This window comes from Bactrocera latifrons, unplaced genomic scaffold (assembly GCF_001853355.1).
Source record: "Bactrocera latifrons isolate USDA-ARS-PBARC rearing strain unplaced genomic scaffold, ASM185335v1 scaffold_205, whole genome shotgun sequence".
NCBI classification, from domain to species: Eukaryota; Metazoa; Arthropoda; class Insecta; order Diptera; family Tephritidae; genus Bactrocera; species Bactrocera latifrons.
Window position 1 is genome coordinate 358492 of NW_017535575.1, and position 26882 is coordinate 385373.

Below are 26882 nucleotides of genomic sequence, written 5' to 3' on the forward strand. Positions count from 1 at the left end.
TATTTCCTTTTTTTATTTACAGAGATTGAAAGGCTATAAACAGGAATTGCCAGATCCGAAGATTTTGTGATTATCTCACCTTCTAAATATACCGACAACATGGATCCCGACTGTTTTGCAATGTCTTCATATCAGTTCGTGAACTCTCTCGCTTCTTGCTATCCACAACAAATAAATCCTCAGCAAAATCACACGGGCAATCCCACCGGCGGAGCAAATGTCACAAACAGCAATAGCGGACCTGGCGCAAGCGGCGGTGGCAGTGGTTCCGGGGGGCAGAGCAATTCTAGTGCTGGTACACCTGGCGGTAATGATTACTTTCCAACTGCTGCTGCTTATTCACCAAATTTGTACCCGAATACACCGCAGTCCCATTATGGCAATCAGGCAGCATACAGTTTAGGTGGAACAGGTGGGGGTGGCCAACAAAATTCCGACATGGTGGACTACACTCAATTACAGCCTCAACGGCTGCTTCTACAACAGCAGCAACAACACGTACATGTGACGGCGCAACATGCCGCCCAACAGCAGCAATCACATCCGCAACAACAACAGCATCCCCAACAACAACCAGCACAACAACAAACCAATCTTAATTGCAAATACGCCAATGATCCCTCAACGCCCACCGGCAACAATAACAACACTAATACCAGCAATAATAACACAAACACTCAGTCTTTAGCCAGTCCGCAAGATCTGTCGACGCGAGAGATTTCGCCGAAACTATCACCAACATCGGTGGTGGAGAGTGTGGCAAGATCACTAAATAAAAGTGTTTTAAGCGGGAATCTGGCAGTGGCAGCAGCAGCGGCCAACATAACAAACACTCATGGCGGTGTCGGTGGCGGCGGTGGGGCTGGCGTGAATGTCAACGTCAACGTAAATGTGCCAATGCACAGTCCTGGAGGTGGTGACAGCGACTCGGAAAGCGATAGCGGCAATGAGGCTGGTAGTAGTCAAAATAGTGGCAACTGCAAGAAAAACCCACCTCAGATCTATCCGTGGATGAAAAGAGTACATTTAGGACAAAGTAAGTTTACGAGCACTTTTATATTATTTGATTCAAACTCTGCATATACATATTTGAATCAACATCTCCCCATTAAAGATACCTTATAGCATTATAAGGATATAACCAAAACTATTTGCATTTTGTTTATATCAAAAAGTTCATATAGACAAATTATGTTGTTGAAATTTGGCGTATGAGCTCACACCAGCTTGTCTGCGTTGCTCAGATTCAATAAATCATGCAAACACTGGTGTAAAGAAAATCATTTTTATAGTTTGATTTTAAGTACTTCAAGAACAAAACTGTGTAGTACTTCAACATCAATGCTTCGAACCCTCAACTTTCAACGCAGCGTTATGTCAAAACAAATAAACAATCTTTTCATGGCCCTTTCTCCTTCTCGTGTGCCTATCACCACCACCCACCACTCTGCAAAGAAGTGTCAGCAGTATATTCGATAGACTGATTGTAGATAGTGCACATACACGCGCTCACTGCATATTATCTCTCAGTACACGCTCTCCACTCTCACTTTTTCAAACACATGCTGCTCCTAATTATCATGGATATGGGAAATTTAATTCCTACATACTTATGTACATACACGTGTAAATACAAAAATAAGAATTTTAGTTTCCAAAAGAACTGGTCCACCGTAGTGAAAAGAATATTATACATTTTCTTAATTTCAGAATTTATTTAATGAGGGCTTTTCATTTTTAAGATTGTTAAGATAAAACAAAGAAAACCCCATCTTGTTAATTCTAAACTATTAATAAATAAATGTGGATTTCTTTTTCTCGAATTTCTTTCGCTGCCCACTAGCATAGATCTTGATCATTTTCATATCGGCGAGGTCATACCTAACAAACGCCTCATATAATGTAAATTGAGAATGTAAATTTCAAGTTTTCAAATCACTTGGTATTTTACTTTATTAATATTAGACGATGCTGGATGATAGTTTTTTAACACATTTTAAGACGCATTTCATAGAAAGAAATACATTTAATTCATTATTTCTTTGAATTATAATTTTGCAACTTCATAAAATAAATTTGGTTTACAGACATTACAATATTTCTTTCAAGTTTTTGAGACTTTTTACAGACAGTTCATCTGCATGTTTGTAATTATTTCAGTGGTACTGAAAATTAAAATTGAAACAATAAAATGTGTGACTAAAAAATAGATGTATATGGTATGCCTTAAACAGCTACAAAATATACTATTTTGACACATAAACTAAACCGTGAAAAATAATTTCAGTTAAAAAAAACAAAAAGTATGCTTTTAAAATAATCAAACTAAATGGTGAAAAATATTTAATAATATAACCTAACAAAAATAATAAACAAAAGGTGCTCTGATTACACTGAACAAAGCGTGAGGTGCTTTTTTTTTTTTTTTTTTTTTTTTTTTTTTTTTTTTTTTTTTTTTTTTTGTAAAGCCTAACAACAAGTATTCAAATTTTAAATCTTGAATGCAGGAGTTTGCCAAGGCATTAGCCAATGGGTTTGGATGTTCGCGAAATTTAGAAATATATCTCATTCTGCTATCCTCTATCTCCTTCTTTACCATAGGAATATCAAAGTCTTTATAAATGTTTTCATTACGCATGTACCATGGTGCACCCGGTGACCCGGAACCTTTGTATTATACCATTGTTGGTTTCACTGGTCGTTCGCCACAGTTGAATGCCGTACATCCAAATAGGTTTTCTGACTTATTTTACTCGATACATGTTTTCGCCTTCGAACCAAGTGAATCCCAATATCGACAAAGACACTCGTTTCTCAGCGCAATAAGAGCAACTTGCTTTTCATTGCAGTTTGATGTGCTTTAAAAGCGAGGTTTTTGGTTTTTAACTATATTTATTAAATTTATAACCTGAAGAGGGTATATTAAGTTTGATAATAATAATTTTAACAGGATCGGAACATATCGAACCAGCATATAGTTGCCATGCAAACTGGGCGATCAAAATAAAAGTTCTTGCACACCTTGAATTAATAGATTAGATTGGACAACTATAGCATATAGCTGCCATAAAAACTGTCCAAACAAACTTAAGCCTTTGTATGGGAAACGTTTCCATTTGTGAAGGGTATTATTGCTCGTATAAACGAAGTCAACGGTTTTTCTTGTTGTTGAATATAATAAATATGGAATGCCTACTTGCTCCCTTTTACAGACTCAAATCAGTTAAATAATTACCGGTTTTAACTAAGTTAACAAAGCAACTTTTCATTTTGAGATAGTTTATTTATATTATTATTCCAGGGATACATACATTGTTTTAATGTGAACTAAAGTTAAACTGAATGAAATTAATTGCTTTCCATTAACTTTAAATACGGACAGCAAATACACATATACATGTGTATGTGTACTCTAATTTAAAAACCAAATAGCACCTAAGCGTTGCATCAACAGATTTCAATTTTCCACAACTAAGAATATTACAAATGGATTTYGTGCTCCACAATCAGATACCAACAAAGCAACAAGTCAAGAAGCTGCAACAAAACACTAAGCAAATGCAGCATAATGATTATAAAATAGCAAAATGGGCCAGAACATGCACACACTCACCTGGCACATCGGCATTCACGAACATTTATTTTTACAAATATAGAAATACATACGGGTATGTATATATGTATATTCAGACTGGCAAAAATTATTTATCCACATGTGGGCGCGTATGAGTAAATATATATTATGAGGCATTCGGATATAATGACTAAGTAATTATTAGAAAATTTTAGTATTTGATGTGGTTAAACAGACACATGGCTCTACAAAATGGTCACCTAGTTTACGCTTGCCCTGTGTTTGCAACTAGCTGTAGAACGAAACATTTCTATCTATTAGTATCTGATACAAGCGAAAATGCGCCATTGATTGCCGCTGCTTCGGAATCCGTTGAGAGTATTTGCCCACATTTCATTACGGTCCACAAATTATAACGGAAAGTAATTAARTGCAAACGATGCATAAAATGTGGTAATGTAGGAGTGGATTTGTCTTGACGCCATTGGCGATTATTGCCATTTCAAACGGCTACAGYAAATGAATAAATATTGCATGTTTGTTTTTTGTTTGCATTTTCGAAACTAACTTTTAATAATTGCAAATACCCTACCGTTCGGCTGACTGCTGGAGAGAAGTGGGCTCGATGGGCACTCAGAAACTTTAGACAAAACTAATTTTCTGTATATCCTAACACCTTAACTCTCATGTTTAATATGACCAGGAAACCCCTATTTCAATTTGTATAACAAACAAATACTTAAGAAAGTAACAAGTACGGAAGAGCTAAGTACGCTTATACCATACGCTAGGAATCTGAAAGATTAAATTCGAGTTCGAAGGACAATGCAAGGCCTAGTATTCACCCGATGTTATTCATTATAAAAACAGTAGTAGCACGATTAGGCTCATTTTCACACTGTAACTTAAGAACTTCAAAAGAATTTAGTTGAAATGGATAGAGCAGGTCCCGAGATACATACATGAATCTCATGTATTCTTCGAATTACAATTTAATGTCCCTGGCGTATTTATCGCCTTACTTATGGCATTTTATAGGTTTACGTTAAATGACGTTTTGTGGAAGTGGCAGTGGTCGGATAACGCCCATCTACAAACTTGTTCTCCATTTTTCGCAAAGAAATACGTATACCAAGTCTCATTACTACTTGCACAGACATACGAAAGGTCGGACGGACATATAGACATCCGGATTTCAACTCGCTTCGACATCCTAGTGTAAAACTAATTCTGGAAGAAAATTTAATACAATTTCATTTAATATAAGATCTTGGAATGAAAATTTTAGCAGTTGCCGTTGTCATATAACTTTGACAGGCATTGATAAATAATGGGCATTTCTTTCGTTTTTACTAGTGCGGCAAATAATAGGCTCATTGGCAGAGCCATTGAAAGATCTCGTGCGCCACACTTCGATTGCTTTTTGCAAAGTTGCGATACACAGAAACGATCAGCCGACAAGTAGAACAACGTCAACAAACCGTTATGTATATGCGCTGTTGACAGCAGAAACAACAACGCCAACAATACCGATATTAACGCAACACAACATGTGCACTGCCGCCAAAACGATTGTCTCATCGCCGCTACCATATAATGGTTGTTGTTGTACGTAACAAATTATTTTCTGATTTTTCAGCTAGTGTAGAACATTTTCAACAGCTGCTTAAAAACTTTATTACAAAATTGGTGGTAAGAAGTCAACATATTGTTGGACACCCCAAGTGCTCAAGTTTTCGAAGTGCTCATTGTGAGGTTTCTTCCTTTGCTGTTGAGAAGATATGCAAGAGAGATACTTGGTAAATTTTATAAAAGAAAACATTGAATCGTACTAATGTATGATTGTATGTATGTGATATAATTTAGTAAACTTTGCTTATCTATTATCGCAAATGATCGGATCGATAAGAGAGTTGACCATGATCATTAAAGCATTTATAGTTTTTGTATGGAAAATTTTTTTATTTGACAAGCTATTTCTTCGAAGCTTGACGCGAATAAATGTTTAAAGTAACGGTGAAGCGTCCGGAGAAATTCAGAAATCGGGCCACTATAGCATATGGCCAGGAATAAAGGGATGTTCAACTTATTCCAGTGTGAGAACACCTCAAAATTAGGGTTTTTTATAACATTTTCCAATATGGCCAGATTAGACAAAATAATAATTTTTGGGCATTTAAATTAAAACACCCAACATTTAGTACGAATAAAAATTTCTATATATAGTGGTTATTTATTATATAGAGAAACTATTTAAATTTGTTTAAAGTATATTAGAACAACTAACTTTTGACCTTTCAATGCCCAATAAAAGTTTTTAAGCTTGTTAGCTCTCAATCATTAAATGTTTTTAACCATTTTCCATTGAAAATATTACTGTGATGCTTCAAATTACAAAACGTTTCATCAACTACCTTTAAATTTCACAAATTTATTTAATTTTCATTGTTTTACATTTTTTATAAGTGGTATTGAACGATGCAACAAATCCTTCCGTTTAGAGTCAAAGTTCAGTAGGTTTCTCATTTCCAGTGAGAGAGGAGTTAAACATTKCTTTATCTCTGATATGGCTATAATACAAACTGACAAAATCGAGTTTTTATTTGGAATATTTTGCTTTTTGTGGACGGTATTGTAGCTTCGGTGTAACGAAGTTAATGTTTTTGCTTTTTCCACATGAAATTAATTCATTTTATAAAGCATTCTACTTACTATCAGAAACATAGCTATTGCACTGCAAGTTGAGTAAAATATATTATTTTTTGTAAAGTTTGAATCAGAAATGAGTAATAACTGGACTAATGATCACCATCAATTAATTATTATAGTTTAATTATTATGTAAAAAAGAAGGAACAAAGCGTTTGCATTCTTATATATGTACATAGCAATATATGTACATATGTATGTATGCATGTAGTTGCACCATTTTGCATAATTTAATACAAATTTCCTAAGCATTTGTAAACACAGGAAAAATTTTATACAAATGTACGGTACAATTTAAAATAAAGTTAGCTCGGAATTCAGTACATAAACATAAAGTTTTCGTTTTTACTCAGTGTACTAAAACGCAACGCTTGCGAGCCCGTTAAAATCWGTTCCCAAGTGACCATTTTTCAAGCAACGAATCAGCGTTCATGTATGCAATTATGCAAATTTGTGACGACGAACTTGAGTACCGCTTAACACCAGTTAACTCCTTAGCGATGTGCATGATTAACCACCTTAGTTGTGACATATTCAAGCAAAGTACTGTTAGTGCATAAAGGAAGTTCTGAGTATACAGAATGCACAATTTGAAACTTGGASTATAAGCGAGTATGAATTCAGGTTGGACCTACATGTATGCGCTGAAACAGGATACACTTAGCAAAGGCAGCCCCTGGCCACTGGATTATTTCCAACTTCAAAAAATAACATCCGCACTATTCAAGCCCACCATGTTGCTTGCAAGGTCAATGAAAATCTTTGTACTGAAGCTAAGCATTGTTGTGTCCAACTTACTAGTAAACAAACTCCATTGCTTGAAGTTAAAACCAGTTTCTGAAATGTTTATCCTGTACAAAACATCATCAAAATTTTACAAAAATATTTATATCTGCAAACTTTTGTGTGTATTAGGTTCTTTTGCGAATCTAACGTCAGAGTAATATACACGAGTACTTAAGCACAAATTTTCATGCAAGTTAAAATAATTTCCTCATTCATATTCCGTATTAATTTTAACTCTTTTTATTTTAATCAAAAAACATTGTATTTGATATCGTGTTATATTATTCTTTGACATATGTGTGTACAAATTTTTATTCGCAAAGCAAAGCTTACTGTGTTAAGTTGTAACATATTATATTAAAATTATGGTCAAACGGTAATTACACAATACAAGAGTGGCACATAAAGAAGATTAGCATATAAGCATGTTAATTTTTGGTCTATATGTATAAATACAGTTATGATACTCAAAGTGGCAAGGACATTCAATATTTAATATTATATTACTAAGATCTAGCAACGATGTCCTTACCCATTTAGCTTCACAAAAGAAGTTTTCGTTCATTCCTTATTATAGTATTTGTTTATTTTAAACCCAATTTACCATATACCAAAATTTAGTTTTCTCACCCTGCAGATATAGCTATAGGGTCTATGGATTTCAGAATCGATAGTCCAACTTCTTAAATATAAATATATTTCAGCCTTAATTTAATACAACTAATAATCCTAGTGCCTATACGATCCACCATTTCCTCCCATTGAACTTTAATATTTATTTAGTCTATCCTCAAGAGCTTGAATTTATGACAATCAGCACTTTGAGGAAAACTCCTTAACACGTTTCCAAGTATAGGGAATATGATGTATAACCTCATAAGATGAACACGCGAACGCGTTCGCGTACTTATGAACATTCTATAAGTAAAATAATAACAATCGTTATGATTAAATGTAGCAATTTGAAAAGTCGTGTTCGAAGTTAATGAAAATGTAATTGGGTACCTGTGGCAGCAGTCTGCTAGCCGCCCATCAGCAAAGCGCGGACCAACGATGTAACCGGCTGGTCAACCAACCAGTCCGGTCGGACAATAAACTTCCATCGACACACCAACACATTTATRTCCGYTTCCACCAAACGCTTTCTATTAAAGTTAATGCCAGAACTTGTTGTTATGTGGCAGCTTCAGTAAACATGAGGTCTAGAGAAAATGGTGAACATAAGAAACAATAAAGTAAAGTGTTTAAGTTGAGAGAACATGAAGAAGTGATCGTATTCAATACATAGTATGTTCATACATATATGCACAAATCTTAGTTATCATATAATCTAGAATGGTTCTGACGAACTTTTAATACTTTTAGGATTCTGCCAAACACTTAGTTTGAGTGTGTGCGTGCATGTACGAGTCAAAGTTGTTACGTGKTTTCTCATTTAATGTTAAAGTAATATACTATTAGTATCAAATGCGAGTGCAGGACTGTGCATTTTGCACAAAGTTGTATCATTTAACTCGTTTGCAACCTCTTTATTACTTGCACGTTCAACTATAAAATTACTACGACAGGCGTTACAACTACATAGATGCGAGTAGAATCATAACTATGCTCCGATGTTACTGTTTTCATAGCAGAACTAGCATTTTAAAATGCTTTTCCAGTTAATCCACCTATTGCGTAATATATTACCATATACTTAAAGTGCAATTTTCGCTTACAAAGAAGTAAATATAAGACAAGTGCATGCGGTATATGTATAATATTAAATACTCTCAAATCATAAGAATTAAAAAAGAAAAGTCTGCTATAATATATTGTCAAAAGTTTAGAATCGACAGTAAATTGGTATTAGATGAAGTTACGCAGTTGAAATTTATACAAAGTAAACTTTTTAATGTTTAACTCTTTTAGATAGGTTTCAGAGGTATCTYTCCTTTTTTCAATATGTGTCATATATTGTAAACTTTATAAGGATTTAGATGGGTGTCAGAGCTGTATTTTTTTTTTCAATATGCATATGTCATATATTTTATAAAAAACTTCCGAAAATTCAGTCATTGGTTCCTCATCTGCATTGGACAGCATAACTCATTATTGCTTCTTCTAAAATCAAAATACCAAAAACTTTCGTTAGTAACTGAACAAAGGAAAAAATTAATTAAGGTTTAAAATTTTAACTGACTTGGAAAAAMCTTAGTTTTTGATAAAATTTTTCTCATATCTTTGCCCGAAAAAAAGCAGTTGAAATAAAAAAAATATCGTCCAATGACTAGATGATGATGTTACGAAATGTGTGCATATTGAATATACATTATACAACTCCGTTCTTAAATTTGAACCTTTATGACATGCTTTCATCGAAAGATATTATTCTTTTTGTGGATACTCTAAACAATGTCTCGTAACYCTAAACTTTTTATGGTTTCTACAAACAAGCGAGAAATAAAAACAAGAAATKCCGCTAAATTCGGACACACCGAAGATATAATACCCTTCATACATAAATTTTTCATAGCATAAATTTATAAAAAGATCATTATTCTGATTTTGATCGGTCATTTTGTATGGCAATTTTATACTATAAGTCCGATCTGGTCAATTTTTTGGAGATTTTACCGCTGCCTTAAACTATATTCCATTCCAGGCTTCGTAAAAAAACCTTCAAAAATTAAACATTTTTCCATAAAAGAACTTAATTTTKATTTTTGGTAGTTATGTGGTCCGAACGGGTGCACAATTTCGGATCGACATTTAAATTATTATAAAATTTATTAGAGCCAAGTATTAGGTAATTTTTCTTAACATGAGTAGTGATAATTCAGCAAGTGGGCTCAGGCTATTTATGCATTCAAACAAAACTCTTGCAAGTGATATGCGTATAAATATTAGAAGTTAAAATCAAAAATCCGCTCAACGGAAATCCGCTGAGAGGCAATGGCGCCGTTACATCGGTCGATGACGTGCAATCGCTGAAAGATGTGTTTTAGCCTACTAAACTTTCATAATTACAACAACTCAACACATGCGTGCCATTTATATGAAATTCAAAATTCCACTTTTACACTCAAGAGCAAAATAGCGTTTTTCTCTTATTAACTCAGGCAATTCATTAAAAAAAAATTATAAATATACAATAATATGTTTGTTAATCGACCAGTAAACATTAGGTGCTAAATATAATAGAGATCAAACTGTAAACTAGCAAAATGTAATTGGAGTGTAAATGGGAAAAAGTTCGAGCAATAAATTTAGTTAAATGCCAGCAAAATTTTCAATGAAAATTTATCAAATCAAAGTGACAACCGCCATCATGCTACATGATTAAGAYCCACCGAATTGAACACACAAATGCTTCAAAGCCATGTTTTGAATTTTAATCGTATACTATATTGACCTCATGTCGGTAAACGCGCCCACGCATTCCTACCAATGTTAAATTGGGGAGGCTATGGCAGAAATACCCAGCAGCCGACAGCCGGTAGCTAGAACGTGATTTCATAAAATGCAGCCAAATGGAGTATCTTCAAGGTGAAACAGAACCATCGCAAATTGGTTGCAACTTCAACAAGAAATGTTGAATTATTAATAAACATAAGCGAGCAGTGAGCAACGGCGGGTCACGTGCTTCTTGGCCAGCTTGTAAGAAGTCATACACACCTATCTTTTCAAATAGACATTTCTACTTATTTAAACATGAAATAAAAAAGCATCAAGTTCGAGTATTCAGAGAGTATTTCGAGGGTATTCCACGTTTCCTTCGAATTGTTTCAAATAAGGTATAATGCACAAGAGCTTCAAGTATTTATATTTGATTTAGTTGTACAAATAAATCAGCACACCTCAAAATATTAAGGAAGAACACTTGCTGCTCTTAACTTCTCAAATATTTTTTAAGCAGAAATTTGCTTCTTTAGAACAAAAAAAAAATTATTGAAAAACCAAAACTCAATAGTTAAAATCAGTTAACAGCCATAACAATAATCAAAAATTGGGTTGAAAATATAACAAATTAATCATCTGGATAATTGATGAGCTTTTAATTCTTAATGATTCTTCGTTGAAACCGTTCCAGAAGAAAAAGCAAGAGAAGCTAAATCAGTAACAATGTCCAACGAGCTTAGAGCTGCAATCGAAATAAGTAGCAGCAACTAACAAAAAATAATTAATTTTAAATCATTTGTGATCGGAACAACGGCAAGCATCAGGAGAAAGATGCTCGGCTGATGCCGTCGATTTCAGTAAGCCCGTTGAATTGGCCATACACGTAGATATGTTGTTTTTATCAGCATCGTTGTATCTGCATACGATTTTAATGTGAATACATATTTTTTTCACATAATTTATGTGCGCATTTACGCCAAAGATAATTACCGCCTATATTTCCTTGAAGGAGAACGTCAAAGTCGGTCCAAGATTTTGCAAAAAGCCGTAACACAACTCCAATGCAAGAAAAGAAGAGGGTTATTATATGGGTATACAATTTCAATATAGTTAGATATGCATGCTTGTATGCATATATGTATTAACATCACAGAATATACTGATACATAATTACTCTTCGTATATTCATGTACAAGGAACATGCATTTATGTATTTAAGAGCAAATGCCTTAAAGTTCATAAAAGTTGTAGTTACGGCTGAGATGCCATGCAAAGCGTTGTATAAAAGAGTTTAATTCTAAATSACCAACTCACATAATTATGAGGCTTCCGAGTAGGGAGCTCACTTGTTCAGCTATTCAGGCTGAACTKCATTTCATCAACATTTATTATACATATGTGTTTATTCAAGGGTTGTGTAAAAGTTGAGGGACGAGCAAGTTATAACCTGTTCCAACTGTATTTTCCACACTAAATTTCCCTTTATATTACATGTTAAATATTTAGGAGAATTTGCACTTCACTGTATATAAAAAAAACATAAATTTCAGTCAAGTTACCATTTGAACATGTTACAAATATAAATGTATATACGGATATCCTCTGCATAAAAATTTTACTCAATATTTTATGCTTAGGAAATAAGAAAACGAACTTAGGAAATAATGTAAATTTAGTGCAATTTTAGCATTTAGATATTTAAAAAATGATAGTCGGCTGACTAGTAAGACTACGTTTCATACTAGTTTTGAGGCAGTTGATGTTGCAACTGGGTATATTTATGCATACCTTGGCACTACACATTAAAGTCATTTAGCATCATGTTTGCTTTGCTCACAATCCACTGATTCTTGTATCGGAGAACCTGTTCGGCTACTTGCTCAACTTGTTTAATTAAATTGCGCTACAAGAAGAGTCTGATCTTGGCAAATGACCAAAAACACAATAAAAAATTTAAAGGCAAATACTACAACAACGTCTATTCAGCGCTGAATTAAAGTAGCGTCGGCTGAGCAATTTTAATGGAAGTCCTGTTCTTTCTCCTTCCTGCCACACTGCCGCCACGACGAGCACCGTTGAATGAACACACCTTAGTACACCATATTCATTAAGCGCCACGCAGAAAAGGTGCTCATCGCAGCCATTTTTCTTGCAAAGCATTCGGTTTCTTAGCTTTCTTTGGACCCACCGAAAATTACGCTTTTGTCCACTTCTTTCGCCTCTTAATAAAAGGCAGTGAACTATACCAGTGTGAACACACGCAATTTAAATTGGTTACATCAATGCGCAGCCACTATAATCTGTAGATACCCCGACAGCGATTCTGCAATCCGGTGCACTGCTATGCAATCAATCAAATTAGGAATATTGACCACAAAGAAAATTTTTATGCAAGAAAGCTATGCACACTTCTTCGGGTTGGAAGTGCACTTTTTATGCTTTCCTTCAAGTTTGTAGTCAACGCATTCATTGATTTGTCATTAATAATATTCACAAAAATTATATTCTTGCTCATGGCGTTTGGTACGAGAATTTTTGTTTTTATTTTTTGCTTTTTTTTTTCTTTCATCTTTTCTTTTTTTTTTTTTTCTTTTTTTTTTCTTTCTTTCCTGGCGGGTGTCGTAACTGTGATAAATATCTTTTCGTCACCAGCGCAGAAAATATGAAGAAGTACGTTGCCCTATCTGCAAAAAATAAATAACAATTGAAGTCTGCAATTGCTTCAGCAGAGATTCTGTATACAGAGGCTTCAATATCATTTGAAAAGAAATTTATTATGATTAAAAAAGAAGAATATATGTAAAATTCTGCATAGTGCAAGAAGAAGATTTTTATATCTCATTGGAATGTTAAATAGCCAGATTTGGCTCCACTAAAACTTATCGAGAGAAATATTAACCAATCCAATTTCAAGTTCACAATTCTCCAGTAGGTGTGATTCTTCGATAACTTTAAGCAGGTCCATTTCTCTGCTTCTCTGGAAATCTGCTTTTTAATTGATAGCCTCCGAAGTATCATGTGCTCCAGATTTTCAAATTGATATGTAAACGGACATGATGACTTTGCACATAAAATTACAATAATAAAGCTTAATTGGCTATTTTTAGCACTTTTTTTTTTTTTTTTTTTTTTTTTTGAATTATTTGCATAAGTATAGATATACTAGTTAGTATGACTTTATTTATTTTTTATTATTCAGAAAACTTCAATTGGTAATGTTATTTAATCAGATAGTGAATTCTGCCTGAACACACAAACTATTGTTTTTGTTTTACCAAAACATCAAAGTTATTAAATAATAATTCATAGCTGAATGAAATGTATGTGCCGATTTTTACAACATCCGGCTTTTATTAATATGGAAATGTATTCTGCTTAAGCGGATTAGGGAATGTTGGTAGATGAATTGGATTTTAATAAAATAAAAAAAATATACCTTAAGCGATTACATAAAGTAGATAAATTCACAACATGACTAAGAGCAGAGGAGACTGCCGTAGTACAGTAGTTTTTAACAATGCAAAGCATCAAACATGCATAGGTGTGTAGACTACCAAGATACATCCAATATGGCCGCTAGCACTATATGTCAAACTTAAAAATCTTAAAAGTATAAAAGATACAAAAAATATGCGATCATGGTACCTTGTACGTGTTTGCCTCGAACTGAACAGAGACTCTCGCCCATCTCATATTTGAGCACCACAAACGATGTTTTGATTTTTTTATTTACTCATTATACAAGTTCTTCTCATCTTTTTCTGGTGATGGTGTTTNTTATACAAGTTCTTCTCATCTTTTTCTGGTGATGGTTTTTTTTTTTTTTTTTTTTTTTTTTTTTTTTTTTTTTTTTTTTTTTTTTTTTTTTTTTTTTTTTTTTTTTTTTGTTTTTGTTTTGTTATCTCACTTTCCCAAGTAAGTCAGGCGCGCATGTGCAAATTTGTTGCTGTTACACTGAGCTGTAAAAAGCACGCCAACTACAGAGCAATATACCCACACGCGCGCATCACAACAAAAATCACGCTGTTCGCATCCACCCGCCATTTAATGAAGCGCGAAGCGGAACGAACGCGTTTACGCCGCTCCACCAATGGATCCATGGTTCAAGCCATATCATAATAGCTGCAATAGCATCCACGATCAGCGCTACCAAGCAATATTGGAAGTTGTAGGTAAAATATGACTTAAATGTGCATATAACATACCKACATATATACATATGTGTACTCATCTATATTTATACATATGTATRTATAAGAATACATTTTATACTCCTTGCTTTAAAGTTAAAGTTAGTGTTGTTAATTGTAGTTTCCATTAGCACCAAACACGTTTATTTACTTTTGTAGAGTAATAAAAAGAATTTGAAAAWATGCAACAATGGAACCGATAATAAAAGAGTATGATGCCATAAAGAAAAGATGAGTGTTGATTTTATGACTTCGCAATCAATAACATCTACTGCCTACTTGGATATATGTTTTTGTATTTACCTATTCAGACCAACGAAGTTGTGACGACAAATTGCAATTATGTACTGTTATTAAATGAAAACCATATGCAAATACCATTTCGGTGAAGGTAAAGGACTTACAATAGCAAATAAGATGCTTTTAAAATCAATAACATGGAACTTGAAACACAAAAAGGGCCAATACATACATAACTCCCCTACGAATAAGAGAAAATTATGTATAATACATATTATATTTYATTATACATAATCTTTCTTTAGCAGATGTTTTATTCGGTTTAGTTTTGTTAATATTAAATATATTAGTAGAATCAGAGCAAAATTAATAAAAATTATAAACGTTTGAATTATTTGATATATATAACTAACTTTAAAAAGTCTTAATATACATACATTAGTATTTTCCCAACAAAATTTAAAAAAAAAAGAAGGAAATAGCATAACACACATTATTTAACTTACTTCACATCGTTTGACAAAGTTGCAGTTAATGAAGCTTCTACTTCTACTACACCAGCTGTTTCGCCAAATCACTCCTACAGATTTCAATACCCGCACAGCACCATATGATATTATTACACTTGACTGAACGACTGAAATTCCTTAAAGCCCGAGCTCAAAAGCCCAGAAGCCCACAAACAAAGGGAATGTGAGTGCGATTTAAATATTATTTATAATATGTTTCAGTAAATGGTACAGTGGTACAGTATTCTAGTTGTACCATCACAACACGTTGCTCGTATAAAAATTCTGTTCACTTAACGGATGTTTGTATCACGAATTATACATATATGTTTAAATGAAMAGGATGACATCTGCACACCAAACCTCCAAACCGCTGAAGCTAAATCAACAAGTTTGTTTTTTAGCACCTCTTCGTATGCTGTGAAAATGAATAAAATTAGATAATACCCACTCCCATAAAACGATTATAATGAAAACTACTATACAAGAATTAAACTTCGGACTGCCCACCTTCTTGATGAAATCCTATATCTTAGGAACTACTGGTGACCAAYTTCAACCAATTTTGTGTCTGAGTTTACTGTGAAAAGCTGATGAGAACCACACCTACTTCGCCATACAACAAACTTCTGAATTCTATTTAATTCTTTCAAACATCAGTGAAGTTATCAGAGTGAATATTTTAAAAAGTAGTTCCTCAAGGTAATTAATCGTATGCTCAAACATTTATATCTAGCTATAACTTTTCAAGACCTTGACACCAAATATGTGAACCCCAGTAAATAGGGTTGATATTTAACCGAACACATCGGCCAATCTAAGAGATCTACTTTGTATTGAAATTCAGTGTGAATATTTTAGTTATGACAACATACCCTTGTGCCGGTCAATACTTCTCTTACCATATAGCTTACATAAGTATTTTCGAACTTCCGTCTGACTTTATGCAGCATATATCGGTCAATCCTTAATGAAATTCAGAAAAAAATCACTCGCTCGGATTTGAAGAAGAACAAAGAAGAACAAAAACTGAGCTAACGCTCTACAAAAAGAATTTATTAGAAGGAGTTTGATTTTAAGAATTTGAGGGCGAACACAAAATYCAAAATTTCATTTCACTTATTACACATACTGTTCTAATGTACATATGTTAAAGACTTTCTTTCTCAAGAAATTTTTATTCATTTTACACAATTATTATTCCTTCAAACACATTGATTATATTGTGTTATTTTGAGTTGCATTTCTTGAAAACACTGACACACTGTGCGATATTTTTGCCCATTTCGCTATTACAAATAGAACGTAGAATATAGATCTGAGAGAAAAAACGCTTTAAAGCGAAACAATCAATTTACTTTCTGACAAAATTTCCATTTTTCATCAAAAACTTAGCACCGAGTACAAAACATGGCTGAGAGGAAAATTCAAAAGAGAAGACCAAACCACCCACAAACAATAGAACACCAAGCAAAATAACAAGTAGAACTGATTGTTAGGTTCATTCATTATGTGTGGTGTTTGGTATTAAAAGTGTAAATTAACTAGCCCMTAATACGATTTTCAGAAAGAAATAAAATATTATGCACGAACTGCACAACCAGTTTTTGTAACCAGACATGAGTAAATTCCATTGACCGGATACGGACACCATTTAGGTAACATTTAATTCAAATAATTTGTGATAAACTGGCAATATTTCATAAAATGTGTCAAGAAATTTTTGTGCAGTTTATAGTTCCTGACTTTTTTATTTGTTATTAATTTTTGGTGTTTTGCCACTGTTGTTTTTAAGAAATAAATTGACTTGCACTGATGCAGTATGGTTCTGGATCTTAGCTCGCATGTAGGAGTTCAATAGAAATATACATAGTTCTTAGTTTCAGCTTCCAACTTTAAGAATACCTTTTWAACACTCGTTTTTCCACGCCCCTTTGCCGGACAAAAACACTCCACGGCGGGTACTAATTTAATAAATTTTCTCACTTACTAAATTAARACTTTTTAATTACATAAAAACATTATTTTTTAAAATTATATGTACAACAGCTAAAACATATCATGAATCACCCTATTGAATTCAAATAGGCAAAATTGCAAAGCCAAAAATGTGGCAGAACACATGTTCTAAAGTTGGGGAAGTTGTAGAATTTCCTAATTTTATGGGTGCGAAATGTGTTCACTGGGGCAACGCCAGTCACCGTTTCCTTTGTCCATTGTTTGCATGTTACACTTTCCATCGTGTTCGCAATGTCAGTATTCTCGAAATTCATTTACCATTTGCGGACACTAATAACATCTTTTCAAGAGCATTTGATTAATGACTGAGTAAGTGAGGCAAGTATTTCCACTCACTTAACAGTACTAACACTTCGCTAAGGTACTCAACTTTTGTTGCAATTGTTTTTTAATAAAACATTCCACGATTGCGAATAGAAGTAAACATTGTAGACACAAACAACTTTTGGGCGAGTATTTTTTCAATCTGCAGCTTCCACCTGTTGCAACTACACTACAGATGCATATAACTATACACGACATTCGTCATATTGAGTTCGTACACTCCCGTTAACAATTTATGCTTTGAACGCTTACGAAACCTTTAACTTGAGCTGTAACACTCATACATATGCACATATGTACATATATAATTATAAATACATACACTCATACTTATTCGTGACTTTCAGTTAATCGTCGAGTGCTTCATGGGCTTGCGCGTATTAAATAACCCCCCGAAAACTCTATCACTGTGGCCATAGCAATCGTAATATCATTTGTCGCATCATGTCGCCTCACTTCAATAAGAATCATTTATCATGACACGAAATTCTCATACGATTTGATTAATTTTCTTTTTCCGAAAGAAATTAACCCGATGCTGTTCGGCTGCCACCAATTTGTTCACCGTCGACCCCACCGACACCTTCCTCAAACAAGCTCACAATGCCTTTTCAGCACCGTAATCTACATCTTCAAGTTGAATATTTATATTATTTGCTGCCGACTGTGTTGCCTCCACAGTGGTCGCTACSTTCAGATCTCCGAAATCGCGCTGATATTCAAAGAATAACTTTGCCCGTCGTCGTTTTAGCATTTTTATACCGAATATACAATTTACTTTGTTGTGATGTGAAGGGGTCCTACTGACTTCCAATGCGCATAGCTTGTGAAGATTTATTTCATCCAACTCTGCTCATGCATGTCGCAAGCACATATCACGTGTAGTCCAGCCGCCGCCAGTCTTTTATTCAGCGCAACAACTCAAACATTGCAGAGCATAAAACACAACGCGCTCTGATTTATTTATGGATTTTCGAAGTAAACTAAATTTTTTTATTGAATTAAATGTTCATATTTAGCAAGGTTAAGTGCATAAACAAATCGTTTAGTAATATACTTTAGGTTTAATAAGTGCTCAATTCAACCAAATACCGAAACAAGTTTAACTTTGTTTGCCTTAAATCATTCCGTTATAACAAAGCAGCTTAAAGTTGTTTCGAGCCAATTTGCCCAGTTTGAATGTGATAGATGGATTCTAGCTTTCGTTTTGACAGCCATGCCRCCTCTTGTGATTTCTTCTTCTTACTTGTTTTTCTTGTAATTGTTATCTTTSTTGCATTTGTTCGAATGACAATGATGCTTGCAGAGGTTGATGCCGGTGTGAGGTTGATTGTAGTAGTCGGGTGGTCAGATCGGAAGTGAAATGATTTATGATCCTGAAAAGTGATCGAGCTAAATAGGAGGCCTGGAAATATTATTATTTCTGAGTACTGTTAATTTAACAATCAGTTAAAGTAGACATGATACTATTTTTATCGCCCTTTTACTCATAAATGTGTTGAAATCTTGTATCAAACGTAGAATAATTTTAGTAAGAAACTAGAAATCAAGATCTTGATCTTTAAAAACCAATCTAAACACAAAATGATGCACATCTATTTAACTTTAGTTATAAGGCCAATTCTGAACTGGTTTTCCACAAATTAACCTATCCTTTAGACTACTCGACATATGYCCTTTTAATTCAAATTGACCAACAGAATTTACAGTATTAACTATTATTGATATTACTCATGCATTGTACTGACTTACATTGTGCCAAGTCAAAATATCTCTTATGGTTCAATTACCTATGAACGTAAAGTGTGTATCAAACGTAGAATACATTTAATATAAATAAGAAAAAAATGTCATCAAAACATATTAACGGTATAATGAATTATTGTATGCTACCATATTTTATGAATAATATTCCATTATCTAAACGAAAACTATTGGCACATCTTTAATTTTTTTTTCTACTCTAAAAGTGCTGACCTGACGACCACTGAGTACTGTACGGTCAAATTTCATCATATTGTTATATGGAAACAGAGGGCAGTTTTGCACCTGATTATTATGTACAAAACATTCACACATATGCCTACTTATATTTATAAAATGGAGACTCGAACAAACCCGTTATAAAAATCAAGAAGAATGTAATAAATATAAACATAGATCCAATAGAAGACAATTAATGTAATGAGATACTTTCATGTATTGAAATATTATGCATATTTTGTATATTGAAATGTAAAAATTATCTAACAGTAGTAATAATATACAAATCTGTTTTAATCTGTTTTATTAAATACAGACACAGTTAATTTGTTTGGGCCTAATCGGACCACTTCCACCTATATAATGCCATAACTAATCACAATAAAGAAACTAAACTGTAAGCAAAGGACATCTGCAGGTATAAAWATTTTTAGATACCCTACCGACATTGCAAGAGAAAATGAGATCGGATGTTAACACCGTCCACTCGCCATTTAACGGTTCTGCTAAAAACTACGTAGATTGCCTTTTATATTTCGGGATTTAACAACATTAACATTAACAGTTAACTCAAAATTTTAATTTTTACATTTTTGATGTTATTGATGTTACATTGACCAAAAACTGGAATTCGATCGGTCGAATATTTTCTAACGATTATTTTTACTACTTTCTACTTGGATTAAGTCAGTAACAATACATCGATGGACTTAATAAAACTTTTGGCTATGAAGCTCCATCAGGGACCTGTGTTTATACATGGTATGGTATGACGCAACTGCATTTTTGAAAGCTTAAGACATCGATTGACGAGGAAACCACCGCAAAGTCTTGACATGGCACTGAATAACCTTCCCGCCACCGTACGAAGAAATAAAGTAACGGGTGATTTCGACGCCTGAAGAGGCGATCAAAACCCATSTTATGTAGATATCTCAACCAGAGCATCAAAATTGCTTTAGAGTTGGTTCAAATGCATGCAATAATGCATAGATTTTAATTGAGAATTTATTGAAAAACAATAAAGTGATTTTGTTCTCTTGTAAAGAGATTAATTCCGATATATGARTAATGTAAATGAAAACGAGAGAGTATTAAAATGGTTAAAATCAGGTGAAACTTGCCTTGCCCTAGTCCCCATATAAATGATATTCAGGACTTCGAAACGTCCAGCTGACCTTATTCGATACATATTGGTGCTGGTAAGTATACTTTAATGAAAGTCAGGGAGCAGTATGTGACATGCCAAGAATATGGTGTATTGCCAAWATTTATAAAGTAGAGACAATACATGTTTTAAATCTCATATAACTAATAAATAATTTTAAAACTYCCGATTGGTCATATACCATTTTATACTTCATACTAGCTAATATACTATACAGGTTGCTAAAGTATGAAAATAAAAAACGTTCATGTTTTGTAAAAGCTTGTAGGAATTTGAATTATGTTAATTATCTGAGATACCAGTTAAAATAAACTTTTAGAGATAAGGTATATCTGTTTGGTATGGATTTTTTACTGCATATCAACATTTTAAATAGTATAACTTGAAAAACCAATTAAAAATGTTTTCGAAGTACCCTAAGAAACATACTTATCATAACTATAGTATGCAGTTGCTAATTGGTTGTTAGAAGTTTTTCTAAAATTTAGCAGGTTACTATAAATGAATATAGGTAGTATTAAAACTCTAAATAATTTCCAGCAATATAATTTGCATTTCGGAGTTCTAAACAAAGTACRGTTTCACCAGAGCATTACATCATTCATTTCATCAGAAGAAATATTAAATTRTATTCATTGCAACATTTTCAAAAATTTTATTTTTGATTCCACGAAAGTATAACAAACACTGAGTAAATATAATGGTAAATTCAATTGAATTCAAAGTAATATTTAGTAAATCAACCAAGTAAGGACGGTGTGTCCATCTGGCATCACTGAATAAATGTGMTAAATACTTCATGAACTGTGTATGCGAATCGATGGATCAACTTCCTAACCTTAGTGCATTTGCGGGCCGCACACGTTGGTCGCAGCGTCGACTATGAAATGAGAATGACAACAGAACTTATTTTATATGTAAAGTACGCACGTATATTCCTACTCATATGTATATTTTCCGCCGACACCATACTAACAAGAATGAAAACATTCATTGCAATGCATTATGCTTAATGTTAAAGTTTTGTAGATATCACCACATCTGACAAATGACAATTACAAGCAAAAGTGACAACCTACCTGCAGTTTTTATTAACGATCACCAAAACAACTGACACGTTCGTTGACGATGTTTCTATTCATTTTTTATGCCTTTTAGTTGTTGCTTTTAGCTGCTTCATTTTGTTATTAAATACCATACTTACACACTTATACACTCTAAGGTGAAGTCAGCAGCTAAGTAAAAATACCGAAAAAAGTACAAAAAACATTCGTGACGCAATTTGTTTGCCAATTAAAGAAAATTGCAACCATAAAACGATGAAGTGCCTTATTATATTATATATATATATACATATATATATATTGAATACTTTCAGACTCATAAGTAATGAAATAGTACTTTTATTCCTTTTACCTCATTCCTGAGAACAGTTTTTTAACCTTACTTTCATAAAAAAAAGGGCAATCAAAGACCAAAACCACTGCAGAAATATTTAGCGACCACGGCATGAGTTCCTTCGGTAAAGCGCTCMAGACAATGAAACTCCTGATTATAATGAAACGAGAGTCCCCTCTAGCAAACTTTCCAATCTACGGTCCCTATACCATGTGTACCGATATTAAATTAGTGTTTTTTGTAAAAGCGAAATACTAATTCTGAATGGGAAAGTAAAAAAAAACCACTTTTTAATTTGCTACGTTTCTTGATTTCGTAAATAATTGTGGGGTTTTAATTGAATTTAAACATAAATTTGAACGGTGGTTATATCCGAATGTTTTTTTTTTTTACATTTTGCACGGAATAAGACGACTGACTTTAGCTGAAATATATATAATGATTTACCAGAAAATATGTATTCTGGTTCTGAAGAACTTGCCTTTATTACGTATATGGTATATTGGGAAAACTCGCAGACTATAAGAAATTGTATGTAATCTTATAGATCTGCAAATATACGACGTGCGTTCAGAAAATAACAATACAAACTTCAGCTGTGTTCATTTTTTACTTTGTCTCTAGCAGCCACTAAAATAATTCGTATATTTATGAGTTTTGCGATTTTTATTTTCTAAAAGCTCATACTACGTTGCTTGTTCATGAATTCTTAACTCTTGCCGCTATATTCACCAGAAATAAATTATTTCTGTATTTTTTGATTTCTTACATTTTCAAATTTTCTTTAAAAATTCCTCTTAAATCCTCTTATTCAAACAGAGAACTTTACAATTCGCGTTGTCCGGAAAACTGGTTTTGAGCCCCGTTTATCGTATGCTAATTCCATGTCACTCCATAAGTTACATTGGCTGTCATCATTGTTGCCGATATTTGTGTTATTTTGCATACCATCTACAAATTCCTCAAGGCATGCAAAATTCTGCGCAGAATCGATACACAAAAATACAATTTCAAATTTGAATTGCCAATTCTCGCTGCAGCCTGCACTCCCTACTTCTCCTCCGCCTATCGTATTCATCGCAAATGACTCAAAGAGTTGCTAACAAGTGTTGCCACACAGCGCAGCTGGTGTATTCAAGATAAGAACTGATCCCGGACAATAAGATCGCTAAACGGATGCTGTTGATCCATTTGGTGCTATGGTTTGAATTTTAACTGAGTGCTGTCACTGTGTAAAGAAATTGTGTGAACGCTGCCAAAAGTTGTACATAAATAAAGAGCATTTGCCCAACAACGTTGTGTTTATATAGATATTCTTACTGTTTGCCATCCGAAGAAGAGACAAAGGTATTGTGCCTTGTCAACTTGYTGCTGAGCCGCATAATATTGTTGTTGTCGCTGTTTGGCATTGTCTTATGTCACTTTATAAATTTTTATATGTGTACGAGTTTTGCATATGTTTCAAACGGGATCAGCAGTTTTAGATTAAAACTGTCAACTGATATGTTRATCTCACTTGTCTTACACCAACATACAGGTTCATGTGAACTTCTGCATAACTTGCGCAATCTTTTTACTGAAGTTATGACGCTTTTCAATTGAAACAGTTGTAACTGAGCATTTTCGCATTCAAATTCGACCTTGGTAAGCCTTCGTATATAAAAAGGACTTTGGTTTCATGTGCCATATATACACAATTAGAGAGCTTGCGTTCAACTTTCTTTTTTCGTGTTTCGAAACATGAAAATGTTGTTTTATTCATTGAAAAACATATTTTTGACTTTAGGATCTTCCTTTTCGATTTTCACGAGAAAGAAGAAAAAATTGACGCTTAATGCCGTTACTGTATTTAAACCTTGATATATTCACTTTTACGGTCTTACCTATCGCGCCCTCTGAGAAGTTACATTAATTGCTCTATTTACCAATCTGTTTAACCTTGAACCTTGCCTTAAATTTGAATAAATCATTATTTTTTCGTTGATCAAAAAATTATACATATAATAATTGGTGTTGAATTTCACCATTGTTATTGCTAATTGTATAGATTTAAATAAAGGATCAACTCATTGAATTAAGTTTTAGATACAAAACTTTCATTGGCACCTATAAATTTTAAAATTTGTTATTAACACGCTTATGTCTCTGAAAAATGCCTGTTTTGCTCGAAATTTAATACTTTACGATTTTTACTTTGGACGTTTTAAGAATAAAACCAGCCGTTTACACAATTTTTTCAAAAATGGGAAAAATGGGAAAAAACGAGAAAAATTTAAAAGGAGGTACTTAAAGTCAAAATTAAGAACTCAAATTTTCAGGGAATTTTTGTTTTTAACTTAAAAAAGAAAATGTTCATGTGTCCGCGTAGAAATAAAACAAATTTAACATGAAGCACCCTAATATATATATGTATATATAAATCTCCCAACAGCCTCCACATTGTCATGGGCACTAATAACAATAGGAAGGGGAGAATTTAACTTGTTATTAAAATAAAAGTTATAACATGCAGGCAAAAAATGCACATGGCAGGCAGACCCTGCCCTAATATAATTTGCTTTCACACATTCTGTCCTATGGCATTTAAAAAATGGGGACAAAGTTGTAAAACGCTTGAGATGGACATTGACGCTGTCAAAACGCAACAACATGCACAGCGCATGGTGTGATATAAAAAGGCAGGTGCTGTGCGGCTAGGCGGCTATGATGTTACGATGGCTATGCTTATTGCTGCAACAGTTTCAGTGTTGTATCGTGCTCTTTTGGGGACAGCGGCAGCGATTGGTAATGACAGATTTGTTTTGCAACCATTGGCAATAGGCTATAACAAATTACTTAGCGCCTGATATATCACACACTATAAATTTTTATGRCAAGATATATATATAGATAGTACATACATATATAAATATATTATCTTTATCTTTACATTATATTTGATTTACTTTGRAAACACACGTATACGACATACGTTATAGAAAGCCTGATTGAAATTATTGATCTTTGTACCTTTCATGAAGACGTGACGTGATGATTACTATGGTGTATGTACTTTTCAAAACCTAACGTTTTAGATGGGTCCGAGGAAAAAATATTTCAAAGTAAAGCCACTATTTCAACAAACTACACACTAGCATCACATATTGCACAATGTTATAGCTGTCTCTTATACACATCTAGATGTGTATAAGAGACAGAGTATACACAGACTAATTGACAGGTAGACGGATATATGGACATTGCTAATTAAACTCAGCTCGCCATGCTGATCATTTACACTATATATACACTGTCTCTTATACACATCTAGATGTGTATAAGAGACAGGCTTCTGGGAGATTAAAGGACCTTTTCAAAAACTGAAAGATATAGCTTAACCGACTCAGCTCGCCATGCTGATCATTTATATAATAAATACTGGTCGCTGGCGTTTATCTAGTGCTACAAACATCKCGGTAAACATAAAATACCCTGATGAGGGTATAAAAACAGATGGTCGCAAAACTAGTCAAATTGCAATTACATCAAGCCCCATTTCGATAATCAGTTTCCAATGATTTGAGATTGCAATAATAGACCRTCAGAGGGTCAAAACTCGTGCTTTAATGTTCCTTTTATTGATTAATGTACATACATGCATATGCCCTACAATCTAAAAATCTTAACGTTAAGAAATTGATTCCGCATACAAAAACAAGATAAATATTAAATCGCAAACGTCTACCAACTTTTTCTCTTACTTTTATATATATATATGTTTGTATCTAATACAATTTACTATTTTGCACTGTTGAATACAAAACACTGAAATGTTGATGTGTATGTGCATCTGTACGTTCAAAGCACATAAAGGTAAATTTGCCACCAAGCGGGTTACCTGTCACGTCCATTTACGCCAACTATTGTGGCCATAACGACAATATAGCAAAGCCACAATCCACACAAACATGTATTATTATATTTATGCACACATCTAGCAAACACTCTCCTTATGTGTAGCTTTATGTGAGAAAAATAAAAACTTTTAATGGAAACAAGAAATATTAGTTTTTCAATAATTTTTGAAAACCTAACTGACAGTTTGTCTAATGTTTACACCGTTTTGGTGGGACTTTCGCAGTACGCTCACTTGATTGGGTGCAGCAACTTACATTGTGTTAGTAATAGTGGTTTCACGTTACCCTCAGTTAAGTAAGAACTTAATTTTTCTAAATAAGTGAGCTAAAAGTCGAAATTAACGGAATTTGCATGCAATCTTTCCGAACCGTTTATTAATTGAGATAYATGGAATTTGTTGAGAAAAAATGTTAATTATAATTTATTAAAAATTAATTATGCAAATATTTTTTTATTTTTTTTTTATTTTACATTGTACCTAGTATATAAAAATAAAATCCTAACAACAGTTCTGKTCTAAATAAGTAGGAGAGATACTTAAAAGCTAAATGTTAAGAAATACATTTTCTGCTACTGTTGTCTTACTAGCTCGGAAGGCGTTTCAACCGGATTTCTCGCCCAGCAATTTCGATGTGTCTGGAGGTTTCCTCATTAATGCGCTAAACTAACTTAAGGACTTCATTATATAATAACAGTTTGTTTTGA

General features: G+C 33.4%; 1 protein-coding gene across 6 annotated transcripts in view; it reads left to right on the forward strand.

Annotated features, from left to right (window-relative positions):
• The window catches only part of LOC108968152 (homeotic protein Sex combs reduced), a 76115-nt gene that overhangs the window by 40605 nt on the left and 8628 nt on the right, over window positions 1–26882 (forward strand). For all 6 annotated transcript variants that reach the window (XM_018931957.1, XM_018931954.1, XM_018931955.1 and 3 more), the window contains one exon: window positions 23–1036. In XM_018931957.1, the coding sequence (XP_018787502.1) occupies window positions 100–1036 (937 nt within the window). In that variant the 5' untranslated portion in view covers window positions 23–99. The remainder of the gene's footprint in view (window positions 1–22; window positions 1037–26882) is intronic.